The sequence below is a fragment of the Artemia franciscana genome, chromosome 5 (genome assembly GCF_032884065.1).
Source record: "Artemia franciscana chromosome 5, ASM3288406v1, whole genome shotgun sequence".
NCBI classification, from domain to species: Eukaryota; Metazoa; Arthropoda; class Branchiopoda; order Anostraca; family Artemiidae; genus Artemia; species Artemia franciscana.
This window is the reverse complement of record NC_088867.1, coordinates 3,932,522-3,951,751: the sequence shown is the minus strand read 5'-3', so window position 1 is coordinate 3,951,751 and position 19,230 is coordinate 3,932,522. Positions and strand designations below refer to the sequence as shown.

Genomic DNA, 19,230 nt, shown 5'->3' with positions numbered 1-19,230 from the left:
CCCCCATCAAAGTTTGTTCGACCATACTTGTCATAAGAGCCTTATATCTTAACAATGGGCAACTTTTATAGCTTAGAGCTTTTGCCCCGGGAGTTAGAAGGAGGTTTGTTGCCTACTCCCTAGTTAAATTCAAGACCCACATGGCTCCCCAAACATCCCCTGTAAATATAAATTCGATCTCTCAACCTATTCCTGAGATGATACAGATACGCTATTTTGATTATTGGGGTTCACGTGCTTTCTTTTGGATTACATCGCTTCTTTACTGGGAGTAAATTTTGGTCCAAAACTCCTATTACGAAAAACTTTAAATAAAATGGAGACCAAAAATTTAAATATATTCTCAGATGACGCTGGCTATTCACGACGTATGAGGACAATCAATGAAGTAATAATAAATGAATAACAATTTAAATAGCCAAGAAAAACAAGGACAATTTCACCCAGAGGACATAATTAGCTGACAGATTTGGACAGACTTGACAGACTGGACGGATTTCTGTCCACCGGCTGACATTACAACCGTTCTTCTCGGCTGTTTAATTTTATTATTCACTTATTATTTTTTTTCTTGCTTTTCATAAACCAAGTCTTTATACTTTTATAGTATGTCCCCTAAATCCAAGTCCAAATTCAGTGTCTATTAGTTCAATCCCTCAAACATAAAATTCAATGAAAGGTTCAAATTGACCCCAAAAGTTATCCCTAGCATAGTGCAGAAGCTCTCTTTTAATCAAGTGGCAACAGGTTGTGTCTTTTCCCTCACCACTTAACCGTGAATAGATGAGAGGCTAATAGTAGGAAAAAATTTAGATGGATCGAAGAAAAAATAATCCCCCAAATAGTTAAAACTTGAAGTCCACTTCATCCCCTAATACTCGCTGAATTTTTCAAATTGAACATACAAGTCATTGAAACATAATTCAAATATACTTCCCCCTTTTCTCCTCCTACACTACCTGGGAGTTTCAACTCCATCCCCTAATCTGTTCCCGAATAAATGTAGATATGGTTTTTCTAAGAACCTGGATTCAGCGTCCTTTTTTTAGCTCTACCCTCTCCCCCCATCCATACGTTCACAGTTCACCTGCCCCCTTTTAAGACTCTCTAAAATTTTCAGCCTGAAAACCTAAACCCTTACCGGAACATCAGGGACAAGTCATTTTTAAAACCTGAAAAAATCTGAAAAATATAAAATTTTGTTTCTTTGGATTTACTTCCTCTATTCTCCTCCCTGCTTTCCGCTGAAGTACCTGTAGTTTTAGATTAAGAGCTATAGTTGTTATCGAGGTATAGCAGACATTCTACATTAATGACCAAGATACATGCCTTTTGATCCCAGCCTCCCCCTCTCCTGAATAAAAAATTTGAGCTCGCGTCGACCACTCCAGGCTCCCTGAAAATTCCACCTCGAAGCCAAAAGCAATTCTCGATGCAAATTCTATGTTATTAAGTCTTTCGATTTAGCTCTAGCCTTTCTCCATGTCATAATTCATGTCCACTTGCCCCCTCCTTCCTCTCCAAGATTTTATGGAAGTTTCCATTAAATAAACCAACCAGTTCTTGATATATTTACATTATATAATTACGCTATTTTGACAACTTGCAACGCATAATGTTGTTTGATTTTTTCTAGCTACTTGACGTTGGATAAATTTATTGGGTCCATAGGAGCTTTATCATAGGCAGCACAATAGCGCTTCCTTAGTAAAGAGCGATGTGGGCACAATGTATTATTTTTTCCTTAGACTAGGGCACTTCATATCAGAGGAAATGTCGTAGAAACTTCAAAAAAGGACCCATTGAATTGAACACTAAAAGGGCTAGTGCTTTTTATAATTGTTTAAAGTATTGCTTATATTGCCATATATTGCTTACACATAGTGTATGTTATTGAGAAAAGCATCCATGTTTGAACTTTATCATAGGCAGCGCAATGGATTTCAAGAAACAGTATATAAGAGCGTGAATTTAGAATGATGTTTCTTTAAAAAAAAGTTGTTGTATCAGTGTTGCCACTTCAACTCTAGAAATTCATAATTTCTTAGGTAAAGAAGTAATAGCAGTTATAAGCATCACCCTGTAGCAACGTAATGCTACATAAATAGTTATGGTCCCGTTCCTATTACTACCATGATTGGCAAAAAAAAAAACAAAAAAAAAGAACAGCGGTAATATTAACAGTATTTTATTGAACATTTCAATACCCATAGCTGACATAAATTAATAGACAAAACTAATCAATTAATTTCATTGGCACGCAAAAGTCAACGGAAGCTAATAGGATTTTCTCAATTTTACTGATTGATGTTTAAAAAATACTAGAATAAAGAGATCTACACTAAAATATGTAAAAAATAACACAACATACAGTAAATCGGAGCGTAAATTTGGAACAATATTGTATTTTGCTTCTTTATTTTTATTGGGCTCATTATTTGAAAATAATGAATAACTATTCCTTATAAACAAAGTAAAGGCAACAAAACAGGCAGAGAGGAGCAATGGCTTTCTGCAAAGATTAAATGAGAGCGTGAATTTAGAATTATGTTTCAGTTATAAAAAAAAAATTGTCGTATCAGTGTTGCTAACGTTTTGCCAAAAATAACTTATAAAGACTTAACTTTATAAGCAGTTTACTTATAAACTAACTGAAGTCACGGTGATATGATAAAGAGACCAAAAAAAAATTAAGCTAATGAAAAATCTATTTAAAAAAGTTTTTTCCAAGTTTTTCTTTCTTTAGTTTCCGGCTCGAAATGTCTGGTCTAATTTACATAAGTTTACTACTACTACTAATAACTCACTGCAGCACCAAGCCTCCTTTAACTTTAGAAAAAAGCCTTAGAATCACTTTTGAGTTTTCAACGGGAAAAGGAACGCAAAATAGTTTTTTTTTTTTTATTATTTGCTAATAGTATTTTTGCATATATGATAAAAAGTCACAAAAACGTTTAAGTTTTTCTGATAAGTGACAATATAGCTAATAAACTATCTTGGATGATTAAAATATCTTGGAATGTCTATTGAGTAACTCTTTAAATATCCCCCTACAGCAAGGTACTGGGCTGATAAAGAAAAAAAAGAAAAAAAATTGTTCGTTTTTTACGGTTTTCATCATGTATGAAAAATAAAGCTATTAAAAAATCTATTTTCCAAAATTTTCTAAGTTTCTCATCCTTTAGTTTCAAGTTCGAAATGCCTGGCCTGGTTTCCATAAATTTATTTTGACCTTAGATGAAAGACTTTGAATAGCTTTTGAATGTTCAACGGGAAAGTGAACGCAAAATAGATTTTTTTTTTTTTTTTTTTTTTGTTAATGATATTTTTCCATATATGATAAAAAGTCACAGAACCATTTAAGTTTTCTGATAAAAGTCTTTGACAATAAAGCTATTAAACTATCTTAGATAGAATCCAAGCAATTACAGCCTCTGTTCTGGGTGAATACCAACCTGGCTTCCGACCTGGACGATCGACCATTGACCAAATCTTCACCGTTCGTCAGCTCATAGAACGCTTTGTCGAGTTCAACAGAGACCTATATCATCTCTTTATTGACTTTCGGCAAGCCTTCGATTTAATCTGGAGGAAAGGTCTGTGGCACATCCTAAGACATCACGGTATCCCCGACCAAATCGTCACGATTATTGAGAATATATACAGCCAATCCAGAAACCGGATACTCACCACTGATGGACTTTCTGATGAATTCTCAACATCCTCGGGAGTTTTACAAGGGTGTATTCTGTCGCCCCACCTGTTCAACCTGTTTCTTCACGCCATACTGTCACTGATACCAGACGAACATGGAGCCAAAATAGGCGGAGCCCTAGTAAACAAGCTCGCCTATGCTGACGACATCGCCCAGCTCTCTACAACGGTCGCTGATCTCCAAAGACAAGCAGACTGTCTCAACGAAGCCACAAAACCTTTTGGCATGCAAATTAACGCCAAAAAAACGAAAGTTATGGTCACATCACGCCAAAAACAAGCAGCTACTCCTTCCATAATGATTGACGGCCAACCAGTTGAAACGGTCTACCGATTCGTCTACCTGGGCAGTCTTCTCACAGCGGGCAATTGTCGTACCTTTGACATCAAACGCCGCCTAGCTCTTGCTAGCTCCAGTTTTAAAAGGCTCACAAATACCTGGAAATGCCAAAACCTGTCGAACCAGCTGAAAGTTTAACTTTTCAACAGCCTGATTGTGCCAATTGCTATATATGGGTGTGAGACCTGGACCTTGAAGATCGAAAATGAGCGCAACCTACTTGCATTCGAGATGAGATGTCTCCGTCGCATCGCAAGAATCACCTACACTGAACATGTGACCAATGAGGAGGTGCGAAGACGGCTGAAGTCCCCCGACACAATCCTAAATAAAATCAAACGACAAAAACTGCGATGGCTCGGGCATGTCAAGAGAATGGACCACGACCGTCTACCAAAAATCTCCCTCGAAGGAACCATAGACGGATCTCGACCACGAGGAAGACCTAGCAAGAGGTGGATTGAAAACTTTGACCGAAAGCGCATCGTTGAGTTGACTCGAACTGCACACGATGAACAATGTACCGAGCCAAAGTTCATGCCCTGTCAAAAGAAGTGGCCCCAAAACGTCCCGCGAGGATGGACGGGACTTAAGTAAATATCTTAGATAATTAAAATATTTTAGAATGGCTTTTGAGTCACTCTTTAAATGTCACCCTGCAGCAAGGCAGCCTAGTGGGCTGATAAAGAAAAAAAAATGTGTTTGTTTTTTGCGGTTTTCATATATGAAAAAAAATATAGCTATAGAAAAACCTATTTTCTAAAACTTCTTCCAAGTTTTCCGTCCTTTAGTTTCTATCTCGAAATACCTGGCCTAGTTTACATAAATTTGTTTTGACCTTAGATGAAAGACTTTGAATGGCTTTTGAATCTTCAACAGGAAAGTGAACGCAAAATAGATTTTTTTTTTTTTTGTTAATAATATTTTTGCATATATGATAAAAAGTCACAGAACCATTTAAGTTTTCTGATAAAAGACTTTGACAATAAAGCTATTAAACTATCTTAGATAATTAAAATATTTTAGAATGGCTTTTGAGTCACTCTTTAAATGTCACCCTGCAGCAAGGCAGCCTAGTGGGCTGATAAAGCAAAAAAATGTGTTTGTTTTTTACGGTTTTCATATATGAAAAAAAAAATATAGCTATAGAAAAACCTATTTTCTAAAACTTTTTCCCAAGTTTTCCGTCCTTTAGTTTCTATCTCGAAATACCTGGCCTAGTTTACATAAATTTATTTTGACCTTAGAAGAGAGACTTAGAATGGCTTTTGGAAAGTGAACGGAAAATAGATTTTTTTTTTTTTGTTAATAGCGTTTTTGCATACATGATAAAAAGTCACAGAAACATTTAAGGTTTCTGAAAAAAAGACTTTGACAATAAAGCTATTAAACTATCTTAGATAATTAAAATATTTTAGAATGGCTTTTGAGTCACTCTTTAAATGTCACCCTGCAGCAAGGCAGCCTAGTGGGCTGATAAAGAAAAAAAAATGTGTTTGTTTTTTACGGTTTTCATATATGAAAAAAAATATAGCTATAGAAAAACCTATTTTCTGAAACTTTTCCCAAGTTTTCCGTCCTTTAATTTCTATCTCGAAATACCTGGCCTAGTTTACATAAATTTATTTTGACCTTAGAAGAGAGACTTAGAATGGCTTTTGGAAAGTGAACGGAAAATATATATTTTTTTTGTTAATGGCGTTTTTGCGTACATGATAAAAAGTCACAGATACATTTAAGGTTTCTGAAAAAAAGACTTTGACAATAAAACTATTAAACTATCTTAGATAATTAAAATATTTTAGAATGGCTTTTGAGTCACTCTTTAAATGTCACCCTGCAGCAAGGCAGCCTAGTGGGCTGATAAAGAAAAAAAAATGTGTTTGTTTTTTACGGTTTTCATATATGAAAAAAAAATATAGCTATAGAAAAACCTATTTTCTAAAACTTTTCCCAAGTTTTCCGTCCTTTAATTTCTATCTCGAAATACCTGGCTTAGTTTACATAAATTTATTTTGACCTTAGAAGAGAGACTTAGAATGGCTTTCGAAAAGTGAACGGAAAACGCATTGCTGCTACTGACCTCTCTTGAATTTTAAAGGAAATTGTAAATAAACTTAAAACCTATTGTTCTGGTATTAAAAAATTTTCGAATTTTAATCCATATTGGAGTGTTAATAATTCACTGCAGGTGATAGATTCTTTAACAATGGTTTCAGCTAAAAGAATTGAGTCTTTCGATTTTGCGACAATGTATACTAATTTATCACTTAATGTAGTGTTTGATAATTTAAAAACTGTTATCAAGAAATCTTTCCTCTTATCTAGTAAAAGGTTCTTAAAAATAGACATTTATAATAAAAAAGCTATATGGACAAACTGCTTTAATACTACAGTTAACTTGAGATGTTACAGCTTGGATATGATTTTTGAGTTATTGGAATTTGTTTTATACAATACTTATATAAGATTTGGGGGTGATTTGTACAAGCAAATTATGGGAATTCCCATGGGGGGGGAATGCCAGCCCATTTATAGTTGACTTGTTTTTAAGTCAACTAGAATATAAATATATGATGGATAAGAATAATCCAATTAATTTAAAACATGCTTTGTCAAATAATAAAAGATAATTAGATGATATTTTGGTCTTAAATTGTAAGGATTTCATTGATATTTCTAAAAATATATATCCATCAGAGCTTATTCTTGAGCCTAGTCATGGCGCTGGTCATGAAGATCATTTCTTAGATTTAAATATTAATATTTGTGATAATAATAAATTAAGTTTTAAAATGTATAATAAAACGGATGATTTTGATTTTGAAGTGATTAGTTTCCCATTCCCTGAAAGTAATATACACTCAAATATCACATATTCAGCGTTTTTCTCACAGTTACTTCGTTATGCAAGGATTTGTAGTACTTATATTGATTTTAAAAATAGATGTAAAATCTTAAGCCAAAAATTGATATCAAGAGGTTTTTCTGCAAATAAATTAACTTGGCAATTTAAAAAATTTAGTTTTCATTACAACAAACTTTTAAATAAATATCAAAAGAATTATCTAGAAATACTTAAAGAAATTTTCAACTAATTTCGGAGGTTCGAGAAATGTTGTCACAGCGCCATTTATTTTGAATTGTGTTTCTAATTGAGTTGATTTTCTTAAAAATTAGCCACATGGTAAAGATGGATTCTATAATTGTTTAGTTCATTCAGGTTTTTTGCAATGTGTTAATATTTGTGATTTGGTAAAATTTATAATATTTAGTTTACCTATTGTTGCTAAAGGGAGGGATATATTAACAGGATAAGCTTGTTTTGGTTTTACTTGGTTGTTTTACATTTGCTGTTTGTTTTTTTCATAGGCATGTATTTTGGGGGTGATACCTGACGCGGGGATGCCATGGATATTCTGTGGTAGCCACAACACTGTGCTGGGTAGAGAATTTAGAGTGGCGAAACCCTATATAGGCCAGTGTATTCTCCTGATGAGCCCTTATGTTGGGTGTTGCCTCTGAATTATTTGTCTATATTATTTTTTCCATTGTTTGGTAAATGACGACTTATACTTATTGACGACATGACTGCCTGTCCATGGATTATTCTTTATGGTTGATTGTGTGTGGCTATGCTGTTTGACCTATGTGATTGTATGGATGAGTAGGGTTAAGGCCTCATTCAAGTGCTGGTCTATATTAATCACTAATTTAGGAAAACAGTCTTCCTTTTCTCCTTCTGTCTCTCTTTTTTTTTGTGTTTGTGCTGTTGCATTGGTGATTTCTTTTTCATGATATTATTCCAGGTTGGATCCAGTGCTGGTGGAGAAAAATTTTTTTTTTAGTTTTCTCCCCGACAGACCTTTACCATGGTCCAGGTTTTTAACCTGATATTGTTAATCATTGGTGAGATGGCACTTATGCAAATTTCATGTTCTTTCATCTTTTTGTTTATGTATTTATTGACCTATTGACCTTGGCATGTTTTTTGGACTTTGATTGTTGGATTTTGATCTGGATGTTGGTATGTTTTGGATTTATTTTCAATAAATTTTTTATGCAACAAAACACAAATATTAGCCTCGGAACTCGGAACGATTCTTTGAAAGTTAGTAAGTGTAAAATTCGTTGTTTTCTTTGCCAAGATCATTTTGTCCCACGGACTTCTGTTAAAAGTACATTGTATAATAAAAATTTTGCATGCAAGTTACGTGGTAATGTTAATTGTAAAACAACCAATGTAATTTACCTATTAGAATGTAATAAATGCTGCCTACAATATGTGGGGGAAACAACTAATAATGTATATAAAAGATTTTCTGGACATAAGACAACAGTTAATAATGAAAAAACTAATAACTATCTAGTTCAACATTGTAATAATGGTAAATGTTCCATATCAGATATAACTGTCACAATTTTAGAAAATTTAGAATTAGAAAATTTAAATAAAGAAGAGAAGAATAATAGACTACGTAAACAGGAGGATTTCTGGATCCATACTCTTGGTACAGCTTATCCTTTTGGGCTAAATGATCGTGTAGCAAAATATGGTGATATGTCTCATGTTGTTGTTAAATGTATTGATGGTTTTATGGACCATCCTTCTTTTACTTGTCCTACTAAACGTAAAAAACGATCGAGAGGACATAGGAAAAATAATAGAAAAAAATGAATTAGATTTACATATGCTTTCTATAGATCTATGCCAGCTACTTGAATCTAGGGGTATGATTTCTGTAATAAAATGTCTAAATAATTTATCCAAGAGGAATTTAATCAAACTTTTCTGGATTGTTAAGAATAATACAGCTCTTGATTATAATTTTAAAGTAATATGTGATACAATTTGCATTCTAACTAAAACGAAATTTATTTCAAAAAAGAAAAAGTTCGATAAGATTAGTAATAAGGATAACAGATTATATTTACCTATTAATTTTACTTGTAAGCAGATTGAACATATTAATTTACCAGATATTTTAAATCAGCGGCATGTGAAACAGGCCCTTCCTAGTAATTTGAATTATAATGATAGTCCAGTTTTAACTTATAAATTTTCAAAAACTATTGGGCAAATTATTTTTAATTATGATTTAATACTAAAAAAACTAGATAGTGATATAAATTGGAAACCGGTTTGTAATTGTAAGCAACTTGGCCCATTTGTAAATCCTACTTACAAACATGTTATAACAGGGGACTTGTCAATAATAAAGCAAGATGATCTTCAAATTATAATGAATAAAGGGGCTAATTTCCGTCTTTCTCATCATCTGAAACCATCGAGTGTTCTTGATGGCTTGGAAAATGATTTTGATTTATTTATTGATAAGTGGTGTAAGAAAGAGAATGAAAATAAAGAGAGTTTTCAAAGTTGGAAGAATTTAATTATTAGTAGAATAAGAAATAAAATATATTCTAACTTAAAAAATAGTAACACTGAATCATTATTTTATAATGCGAAGATTAAACAAGCAATTGCTAATCTAAAGAATGAATTTGTAATTGTGCCAGTGGATAAAGCTAATAATAATTTTGCCGTAATTTGTCAGAAGCTGTATTGTGATATCTTAAAAAGGGAGTTATGCACAACTAATGTTTACGAAAGAGTAAATATAGAGGATGAGAATTTAATTGAAAAAATTGAAGAAATACTTTTTAAAAATTTTAATATTAAAATAAATGACAATGATAAAAAGTTCCCTTTCCTATATTGGACTGTAAAATTTCATAAGAATCCCCGAAACCACGTTTTATTGCTGGAGCAGCTAAATGTCCAACCCGCATTGCTGCTACTGACCTCTCTTTAATTTTAAAGAAAATTGTAAATAAACTTAAAACCTATTGTTATGGTATTAAAAAAATTTCGAATTTTAACCCATATTGGAGTGTTAATAATTCACTGCAGGTGATAGATTCTTTAACAATGGTTTCAGCTAAAAGAATTGAGTCTTTCGATTTTGCGACAATGTATACTAATTTATCACTTAATGTAGTGTTTGATAATTTAAAAACTGTTATCAAGAAATCTTTCCTCTTATCTAGTAAAAGGTTCTTAAAAATAGACATTTATAATAAAAAAGCTATATGGACAAACTGCTTTAATACTACAGTTAACTTGAGATGTTACAGCTTGGATATGATTTTTGAGTTATTGGAATTTGTTTTATACAATACTTATATAAGATTTGGGGGTGATTTGTACAAGCAAATTATGGGAATTCCCATGGGGGGGAATGCCAGCCCATTTATAGCTGACTTGTTTTTAAGTCAACTAGAATATAAATATATGATGGATAAGAATAATCCAATTAATTTAAAACATGCTTTGTCAAATAATAAAAGATATTTAGATGATATTTTGGTCTTAAATTGTAAGGATTTCATTGATATTTCTAAAAATATATATCCATCAGAGCTTATTCTTGAGCCTAGTCATGGCGCTGGTCATGAAGATCATTTCTTAGATTTAAATATTAATATTTGTGATAATAATAAATTAAGTTATAAAATGTATAATAAAACGGATGATTTTGATTTTGAAGTGATTAGTTTCCCATTCCCTGAAAGTAATATACACTCAAATATCACATATTCAGCGTTTTTCTCACAGTTACTTCGTTATGCAAGGATTTGTAGTACTTATATTGATTTTAAAAATAGATGTAAAATCTTAAGCCAAAAATTGATATCAAGAGGTTTTTCTGCAAATAAATTAACTTGGCAATTTAAAAAATTTAGTTTTCATTATAACGTACTTTTAAATAAATATCAAAAGAATTATCTAGAAATACTTAAAGAAATTTTCAACTAATTTCGGAGGTTCGAGAAATGTTGTCACAGCGCCATTTATTTTGAATTGTGTTTCTAATTGAGTTGATTTTCTTAAAAATTAGCCACATGGTAAAGATGAATTCTATAATTGTTTAGTTCATTCAGGTTTTTTGCAATGTGTTAATATTTGTGATTTGGTAAAATTTATAATATTTAGTTTACCTATTGTTGCTAAAGGGAGGGATATATTAACAGGATAAGCTTGTTTTGGTTTTACTTGGTTGTTTTACATTTGCTGTTTGTTTTTTTTTCATAGGCATGTATTTTGGGGGTGATACCTGACGCGGGGATGCCATGGATATTCTGTGGTAGCCACAACACTGTGCTGGGTAGAGAATTTAGAGTGGCGAAACCCTATATAGGCCAGTGTATTCTCCTGATGAGCCCTTATGTTGGGTGTTGCCTCTGAATTATTTGTCTATATTATTTTTTCTATTGTTTGGTAAATGACGACTTATACTTATTGACGACATGACTGCCTGTCCATGGATTATTCTTTATGGTTGATTGTGTGTGGCTATGCTGTTTGACCTATGTGATTGTATGGATGAGTAGGGTTAAGGCCTCATTCAAGTGCTGGTCTATATTAATCACTAATTTAGGAAAACAGTCTTCCTTTTCTCCTTCTGTCTCTCTTTTTTTTTCTTTTTTTTGTGTTTGTGCTGTTGCATTGGTGATTTCTCTTTTCATGATATTTTTTTTTGTTAATGGCGTTTTTGCATACATGATAAAAAGTCACAGATACATTTAAGGTTTCTGAAAAAAGACTGACAATAAAGCTATTAAACTATCTTAGATAATTAAAATATTTTAGAATGGCTTTTGAGTCACTCTTTAAATGTCACCCTGCTGCAAGGCAACCTAGTGGGCTGATAAAGAAAAAAAAATATGTGTTTTTTACGGTTTTCATATATGAAAAAAAAATATAGCTATAGAAAAACCTATTTTCTAAAACTTTTCCCAAGTTTTCCGTCCTTTAATTTCTATCTCGAAATACCTGGCCTAGTTTACATAAATTTATTTTGACCTTAGAAGAGAGACTTAGAATGGCTTTCGGAAAGTGAACGGAAAATATGTATATTATTTTTTTTGTTAATGGCGTTTTTGCATACATGATAAAGTCAAAGATACATTTAAGGTTTCTGAAAAAAAGACTTTGACAATAAAGCTATTAAACTATCTCAGATAATTAAAATATTTTAGAATGGCTTTTGAGTCACTCTTTAAATGTCACCCTGCAGCAAGGCAGCCTAGTGGGCTGATAAAGAAAAAAAAATATGTTTGTTTTTTACGGTTTTCATATATGAAAAAAAAATATAGCTATAGAAAAACCTATTTTCTAAAACTTTTTCCAAGTTTTCCGTCCTTTAGTTTCTATCTCGAAATACCTGGCCTAGTTACATAAATTTATTTTGACCTTAGAAGAGACTTAGAATGGCTTTTGGAAAGTGAACGGAAAATATATTTTTTTTTTTTTGTTAATGGCGTTTTTGCATACATGATAAAAAGTCACAGAAACATTTAAGGTTTCTGAAAAAAAGACTTTGACAATAAAGCTATTAAACTATCTTAGATAATTAAAACATTTTAGAATGGCTTTTGAGTCACTCTTTAAATGTCACCCTGCAGCAAGGCAGCCTAGTGGGCTGATAAAGCAAAAAAAAAGACAAAAATGTGTTGTTGTTTTTTACGTTTGAAAGAAAAAAAAAATAAAGCTATTGAAAAATCTATTTCAAAAGCTTTTTCTAAGTTTTTCGTTCTTTAGTTTCAAGCTCGAAATGCCTGGCCTAGTTCATATGAATTTACTTTAACCTTAGAAGAAAGACTAAGAATGACTTTTGAGTCTTCAACAGAAAATTTAACACAAAATTCATATTTTTGCTAATAGTATTTTCGCATATATGATAAAAAGTCACAAAAAATTTAAGTTCTCTGACAAAAGACTTTGATAATAAAGCTATTAAACTATCTTAGATAATTAAAATATTTTAGAATGGCTTTTGAGTCACTCTTTATATGTCACCCTACATCAAGATAGCCTACTGGGCTGATAAAGAGAAAAAATAGAAGGCAAAAATGTGTTCCTTTTTTTACGTTCTTATTATATGATCCTTAATCTATTGTTGAACGAATAGCTATCTCAAAATTTCTGTCGGGTGCATTTGCGGAAAATACGACGTTGGGGAGAGGCTGGCTGCCTTCTGATCACTTTGGACTCAGTTTCGACCGCCCTTTTCATAAGAACCTTATATACCATCGGGGCATAATTTAATACCCTTGCGCTTTTTTTTTGGGGGGGGGGGGAGGCTGTCATTGTCAAAGACATAATTTCCAGATCTCTTAACTGCGCTGAACAAAATGGCAAAACCTCAAAATATAATAAAATCTCAAAACCTTAATTGGATGTGTTTGGGGAAACTGTGGGTGTCGGAGGGGGGTTAGTTGCCCGCCAATCACTTCCAACTATTAGAAAGTGAACTAGCCCTTTTAATTTCCAATTGAATGAGCCTTTTTTGAAGTTTCTTTGAAAACAAAAGGCCATCTCAAAATTTCTGTTACACATTTCGGGAAAATACGAGGTGTGGCGGGGGGTCATTCACCCTCCGATCACTTTGAATCTTAAAAGCGGTACTAAAAATTCTGATTACCAATCCAATGAGCCCCCTTTGAAGTCCCTATGACCACCCTTTCTACAAAACCTTATATGCCCCCAGGGCATAACTTACAACCCTTGTCATGAGGGCTATGGAGGGGTTTTCATCCTCAAATGTATACTTTTCGGACTTTTCAACTACGCTTAACAAAATGGCCGTCTCAAAGTTTTGATTGGGTATGTTTAGGAAAATGATGGGCGTCGAAGGGGGGCTAGTTGCCCTCCAATTACTTTCGGCTGCTAAAGAGAGCACTATTCCTTTCAATGTCTAATCAAATCAGCCCTTTTTGAACTTTCTACGACATTTCGTGTTCCTTTTTTTACGTTTTTCATATAAAAAAGAAAATAAAGCTATTGAAAAATCTATTTTCAAAAGCTTTATCCAAGTTTTTCATTCTTTAGTTTCAAGCTCGAAATGCCTGGCCTAGTTTATATGAATTTACTCTAACCGTAGACGAAAGACTAAGAATGGCTTTTGAGTCTTCAACAGAAAATTTAACACAAGATACATATTTTTGCTAATAGTATTTTCGCATATATAATAAAAAGTCACAAAAAATTTAAGTTTTCTCATACAAGACTTTGGCAATAAATCTATTAAACTATCTTAGGTAATTAGAATATTCTAGAATGGCTTTTGAGTCATTCTTTAAATGTCACCCTGCAGTAAGGTACTGGGCTGATAAAAAGAAAAAAAAATGTATTTGTTTTTTTTAGGTTATTCATGTATGAAAAAAATAATAAAGCTATTGAAAAATCTATGTTCAAAAGCCTTTTTCAACTTTTTCGTTCTTAAGTTTGAGGCTCGACATGAAGAGTTCTGGCCTAGTTTACTTACATTTACTTTATTCTTAGATCAAAGACTTAGAATCACTTTTGAGTCTTCAACGGGAGACTGAGCACAAAATAGATTTTTTTTTTCAATAGAAATTTTGCATATATGAAAAAAAAAAGCTATAAACTATCTTAGATAGATAAAATATCCTAGAATGTCTTTTGAGTTTCCTTTGAATCGCTGCAACAATGTACCCCCCCCCCCCTCACGTCGTATTTGGGTAAAATTTTTATGTATAAGGGTATTAGGTGGAACTTTTAGTGAACATTTAGGAGGATTTTCATTAAACGAAAGAATTGTATGCATGCAGATTTTCAAAAGAGCATATAAGCAATATCACAGGCAGCACCTTTCTATAATTACTAGAAATGCCATTGAAACTTGTAAAGGAGCTAATTCGATTCAAAATTAAAAGTTCTAGTGTCCTTTTTAAGAGCAAAAAGCGATTGGAGGGCAAGAAGCCTTTCTTTCGAGCTTATTCATTTTCCAAACACGTCCAGTCAAAATTTTAAACAACCATTTTGTTCAGCATAGTAGAAGGGTCCAGCAACTGTCTTTGGGGATATTTGGCGTGTCAATCCCCCCCTCCACAATTGTGCAATTGGTCCATTATGCTTTAAAACTAAATATTGCTTTAGACTAAATGAAAAAGCATTATTTTTATAGGTGCCAATAAGACACCTCAGCAATATATCAAGAACAACTGGGGGTATTAAGTCGAAACTTTTGGGGCTACTACTATTACTACTTCTGCTCCCAAATTTAAATAAATAAAAAGAGTGTAAGTATATCCAGGTTGTTATAGAGCATAGATAGAATCTTTTGGGAATGATATTAAGTTTATTTTTCAGGTCAACTTCAGAAGTTATAAAATAAAACAAGAGCTAAGAGCTCATATGGCACTTGTGACGAGGCGAGAAGAGCTAAGAGCCAAGAGATCATATGGTATGAGCTCTAACAAAATTCTATGAATCAATAATTTGATTTAAAAAGGAAAATAAGAGGCTTAATGCCAGTCAAGATTTAAAATAAGAGCTCTGAGTCACAAAGTCCTTCTAAATATCAAAATTCATTAAGATCCGATCACCCACTCATAAGTTATAAATACCTAATTTTTTCTAATTTTTCCTCTCCCTTTCGCCCCCCAGATGGTCGAATCTGGGAAAACGACTTTATCAAGTCAAATTGTTCAGCTCTCTGACACGCCTACCAATTTTCATCGCCCTAGCACGTCCAGAAGCACCGAACTCGACAAATCACTGAACCCCTCTCCCCAACTCCCCAAAAGAGAGCGAATCCAGTACGATTCTGTCAATCACGTATCAGGGACATTTGTTTATTCTATCCACCAAGCTTCATCCCGATTCCTACACTCCAAGTGTTTTTCCAAGATTTCCCCCTCCAAATCCCCACAATGTCAAAAGATCTGGTCAGGATTTGAAATAAGAGCATTGAGACATGAATTCCATCTAAAAATCAAATTTCATTACGATCCGATCATCTATTCGTAAGATATAAATACTCCAATTTTCATGTTTTCCAAGAATTCCGGTTCCCCCCTCCAACTCCCCCGAATGTCACAGGATTTGGTCGGAATTTGAAATTAGAACTTTAAAGCACAAGATCCTTTTAAATATCAAATTTCATTCAGATCTGGTCACCCTTTCGTAAGTTACAAATACCTCAATTTTCAAAATTACCCCCCCCCCCCCCAATTCCACCAAAGAGAGCAGATCCAGTTATGTCAGTCACGTATCTTAGACAGGTTTCTATTCTTCCCATCCAGTTTCATCCTGATCTCACCGCTTTAAGTATTTTCTAAGATTTCCGCCCCCCCCCCCAATTACGCTTGATCCGGTTGAGATTTAAAATAAGATATCGGAGTTACGAGGTCCTTCTAAATATGAAGTTTCATGAAGATCCGATCACTCCTTCGTAAGTTAAAAATACCTCATTTTTCTTATTTTTCAGAATTACCCCCTCCCCCCCGCAATTGAGCGGATCCGTTCCAATTATGTAAATCACGTATGCAAGACTTCTGCTTATTTTTCCAACCAAGTTTCATCCCAATCCCTCCAATCTAAGCGTTTCCCATCATTTTAGGTTTCCCCACCCCAAACTTCCCCCAATGTCACCAGATCCGGTCAGGATTTAAAATAAGAGCTTTGAGACACGATATCCTTCTAAAAATCAAATTTCATGGAGATCCAATCACCTGTTCGTAAGTTAAAAATACCTCATTTTTCTAATTTTTCAGAATTAACCCCCCCCCCCCCCCAACTACCCCAAAGAGAGCGGATCCGTTCTGGTTATGTCAATCATGTATCTAGGACTCGTGTTTTTTTTTTACCAAGTTTCATCCCGATCCCTCCACTCTAAGTGTTTTCCAATTTTTATGTTTCTCCCTCCCAACTCCCCCCCAATGTCACCAGATCCGGTCGGGTTTAAAATAAGAGCTCTGAGCCACGATATCCTTCTAAATATCAAATTTCATTGAGATCCGATCACCCGTTCGTAAATTAAAAATACCTCATTTTTTTTATTTTTCAGAAATATTTTTCCCATCAAGTTTCATCCCGATCCCTCCACTCTAAGTGTTTTCCAAGATTTTAGGTTTCCCCCCTCCAACTCCCCCCAATGTCATCAAACCCAGTCTGGATTTAAAATAAGAGCTCTGAGACACAATATCGTTCCAAACATCAAATTTCATTAAGATCCAATCACCCGCTCATAAGTTAAAAATACTTAATTTTTTCTATTTTCTCCGAATTAACCGGCCCCCACCCCCCCCCCAGATGGTCAAATCGGGAAAACGACTATTTTTAATTTAATCTGGTCCGGTCCCAGATATGCTTGCCAAATTTCATCGTCCTAGCTTACCTGGAAGTGCCTAAAGTAGCAAAACCGGGACTTTAGGTTTTCCCCCTCTAACTCCCCCCAATGTCATCAGATCCGGTCGGGATTTAAAATAAGAGCTCTGAGACACAATATCATTCCAAACATCAAATTTCATTAAGATCCAATCACCCGCTGATAAGTTAAAAATACTTCATTTTTTCTATTTTTTGCGAATTAACCAGGCCCCCACTCCCCCCCCAGATGGTCAAATCGGGGAAACGACTATTTCTAATTTAATCTGGTCCGGTCCCTGATACGCTTGCCAAATTTCATCGTCCTAGCTTACCTGGAAGTGCCTAAAGTAGCAAAACCGGGACCGACAGACCGACAGAATTGGCGACTGCTATATGTCACTTGGTTAATACCAAGTGCCATAAAAAATACTGTTTGTTTCAGCATTTAAAATTGTAGAAAAAGTTTCTACAACATACAAATATTAACCCAAACTATGAAACCTTGTAAAAACTGAAATTTTTTTTTTTCATGAGAAAGACTATGTCAATAAAGAACGAACAGAAATTAATTGAAAAAACTCTTTCCACAAAACGAGTTTTTTAAAGAAAAGTGAAGAGCTCTATTTAACCGAAAATGAGCAGAAATAAAGTCAAATAATCTTCGAAGCGTATAACTACCACAAATCATTATCAATAAACAGACAAAACTAAAAACGAACAGAAATTACAATAAATAGCCAAATTATTCTCATCACCGTATTTATATGGTAACTAGAATAAAATCATACCTTCTTTTTCTCTTTGCTAGCGCCACCCCTTACAGGGACAGGCTTAAGATTATCACAGTATCTACACCAAAGATATTTGGAGGCTTAGAATTAAAAAGTTGAATCACCAACGCCCTTTAGAGTTTGACGACTTTGACCCAAAAAATTATTCATTCGTCTGTTAAGGTACTTAAATTATAATTTGGTTCCCAGTAGGCCTACCAGATCAAGGTCAATTAGCCTATTTAACCTGACAAAGATTTTCCAAGCTAACTTACACCTACTTTATGCAGCGTTAATTTTAAGTTTAGATGATTCTTTAAAATAAAAAAAAAACGAATTTTCACTTACCAAAAAATGCAGCTTTAGTCCTATAAAATAGCTGATAAATTGTATCGATTATCCAATATTCCTTGAAATATCCCACTTAAATTCAATGGATACCACAAACTACCCTGCAAGTGACACTAGTAGTTTTTCATCCCTTTCTTTAAAGATTAAATCACCGAAGAGACTCCGCGTTTCCTTTCGTCTCCACCTTTTTTTTTCAGAAGAGTATAGAGTTCAGAACGGCACCCTTCAAATCCTTTTGTAAAGGTACGATACTATGCAAAAGACACTCAGAGAATCGATATTTGATGAATAACCAATATTTGAAATAGTTACAAGTGTAGAGGAGTTTCTTCATCCTTTTGACGTTTTTTTTTAATCAAGTGACTCGTCCATGGGGAATTTTTGTCTTTTATACTGGCCGTCAATCTAATAAACTAAAAATTATAACTGTCAAAACTAACAATTATTACAGTTGCATTTGAGTTAGCACGCGTAAACAAAGTCGGTATACAATCGACATCATTTCAACAGCATTTTGTTTTTTAGCTTTTTTTTCTGGCGGAAGTATGACATTTAACACTTCAATAATAATTAATATTAAATAAAAAATAAAAAAACAAGTTTTTTTAACTGAAAGTAAGGAGCGACATTAAAACTTACAACGAACAGAAATTACTCCGTGTATGAAAGGGGCCGTTCCTCCCTCAACGTTCCGCTCTTTACGCTAAAGTTTTACTCTTTCTCTCAATCCTACTTTATTAAACAGTAAATAACCTTTACTGTTTTTATTGTTTTATTTAATAAATTTTACTTTTTTATTGATTTTATATATTTAAAACCAGCATTAAAATCCGATTCTTTTGATATATTTATTAGTATCAAAATTCCGATTTTTT

General features: G+C 33.4%; 1 protein-coding gene across 1 annotated transcript; it reads left to right on the top strand.

Moving 5' to 3' along the window:
- The first annotated feature begins 4,285 nt into the window (after window positions 1–4,285).
- Window positions 4,286–4,651, top strand: LOC136026812 (uncharacterized). Its single transcript, XM_065703513.1, has one exon. The coding sequence runs from the start codon at window positions 4,286–4,288 to the stop codon at window positions 4,649–4,651; it is 366 nt and encodes a 121-aa protein (XP_065559585.1).
- Window positions 4,652–19,230: the final 14,579 nt, after the last annotated feature.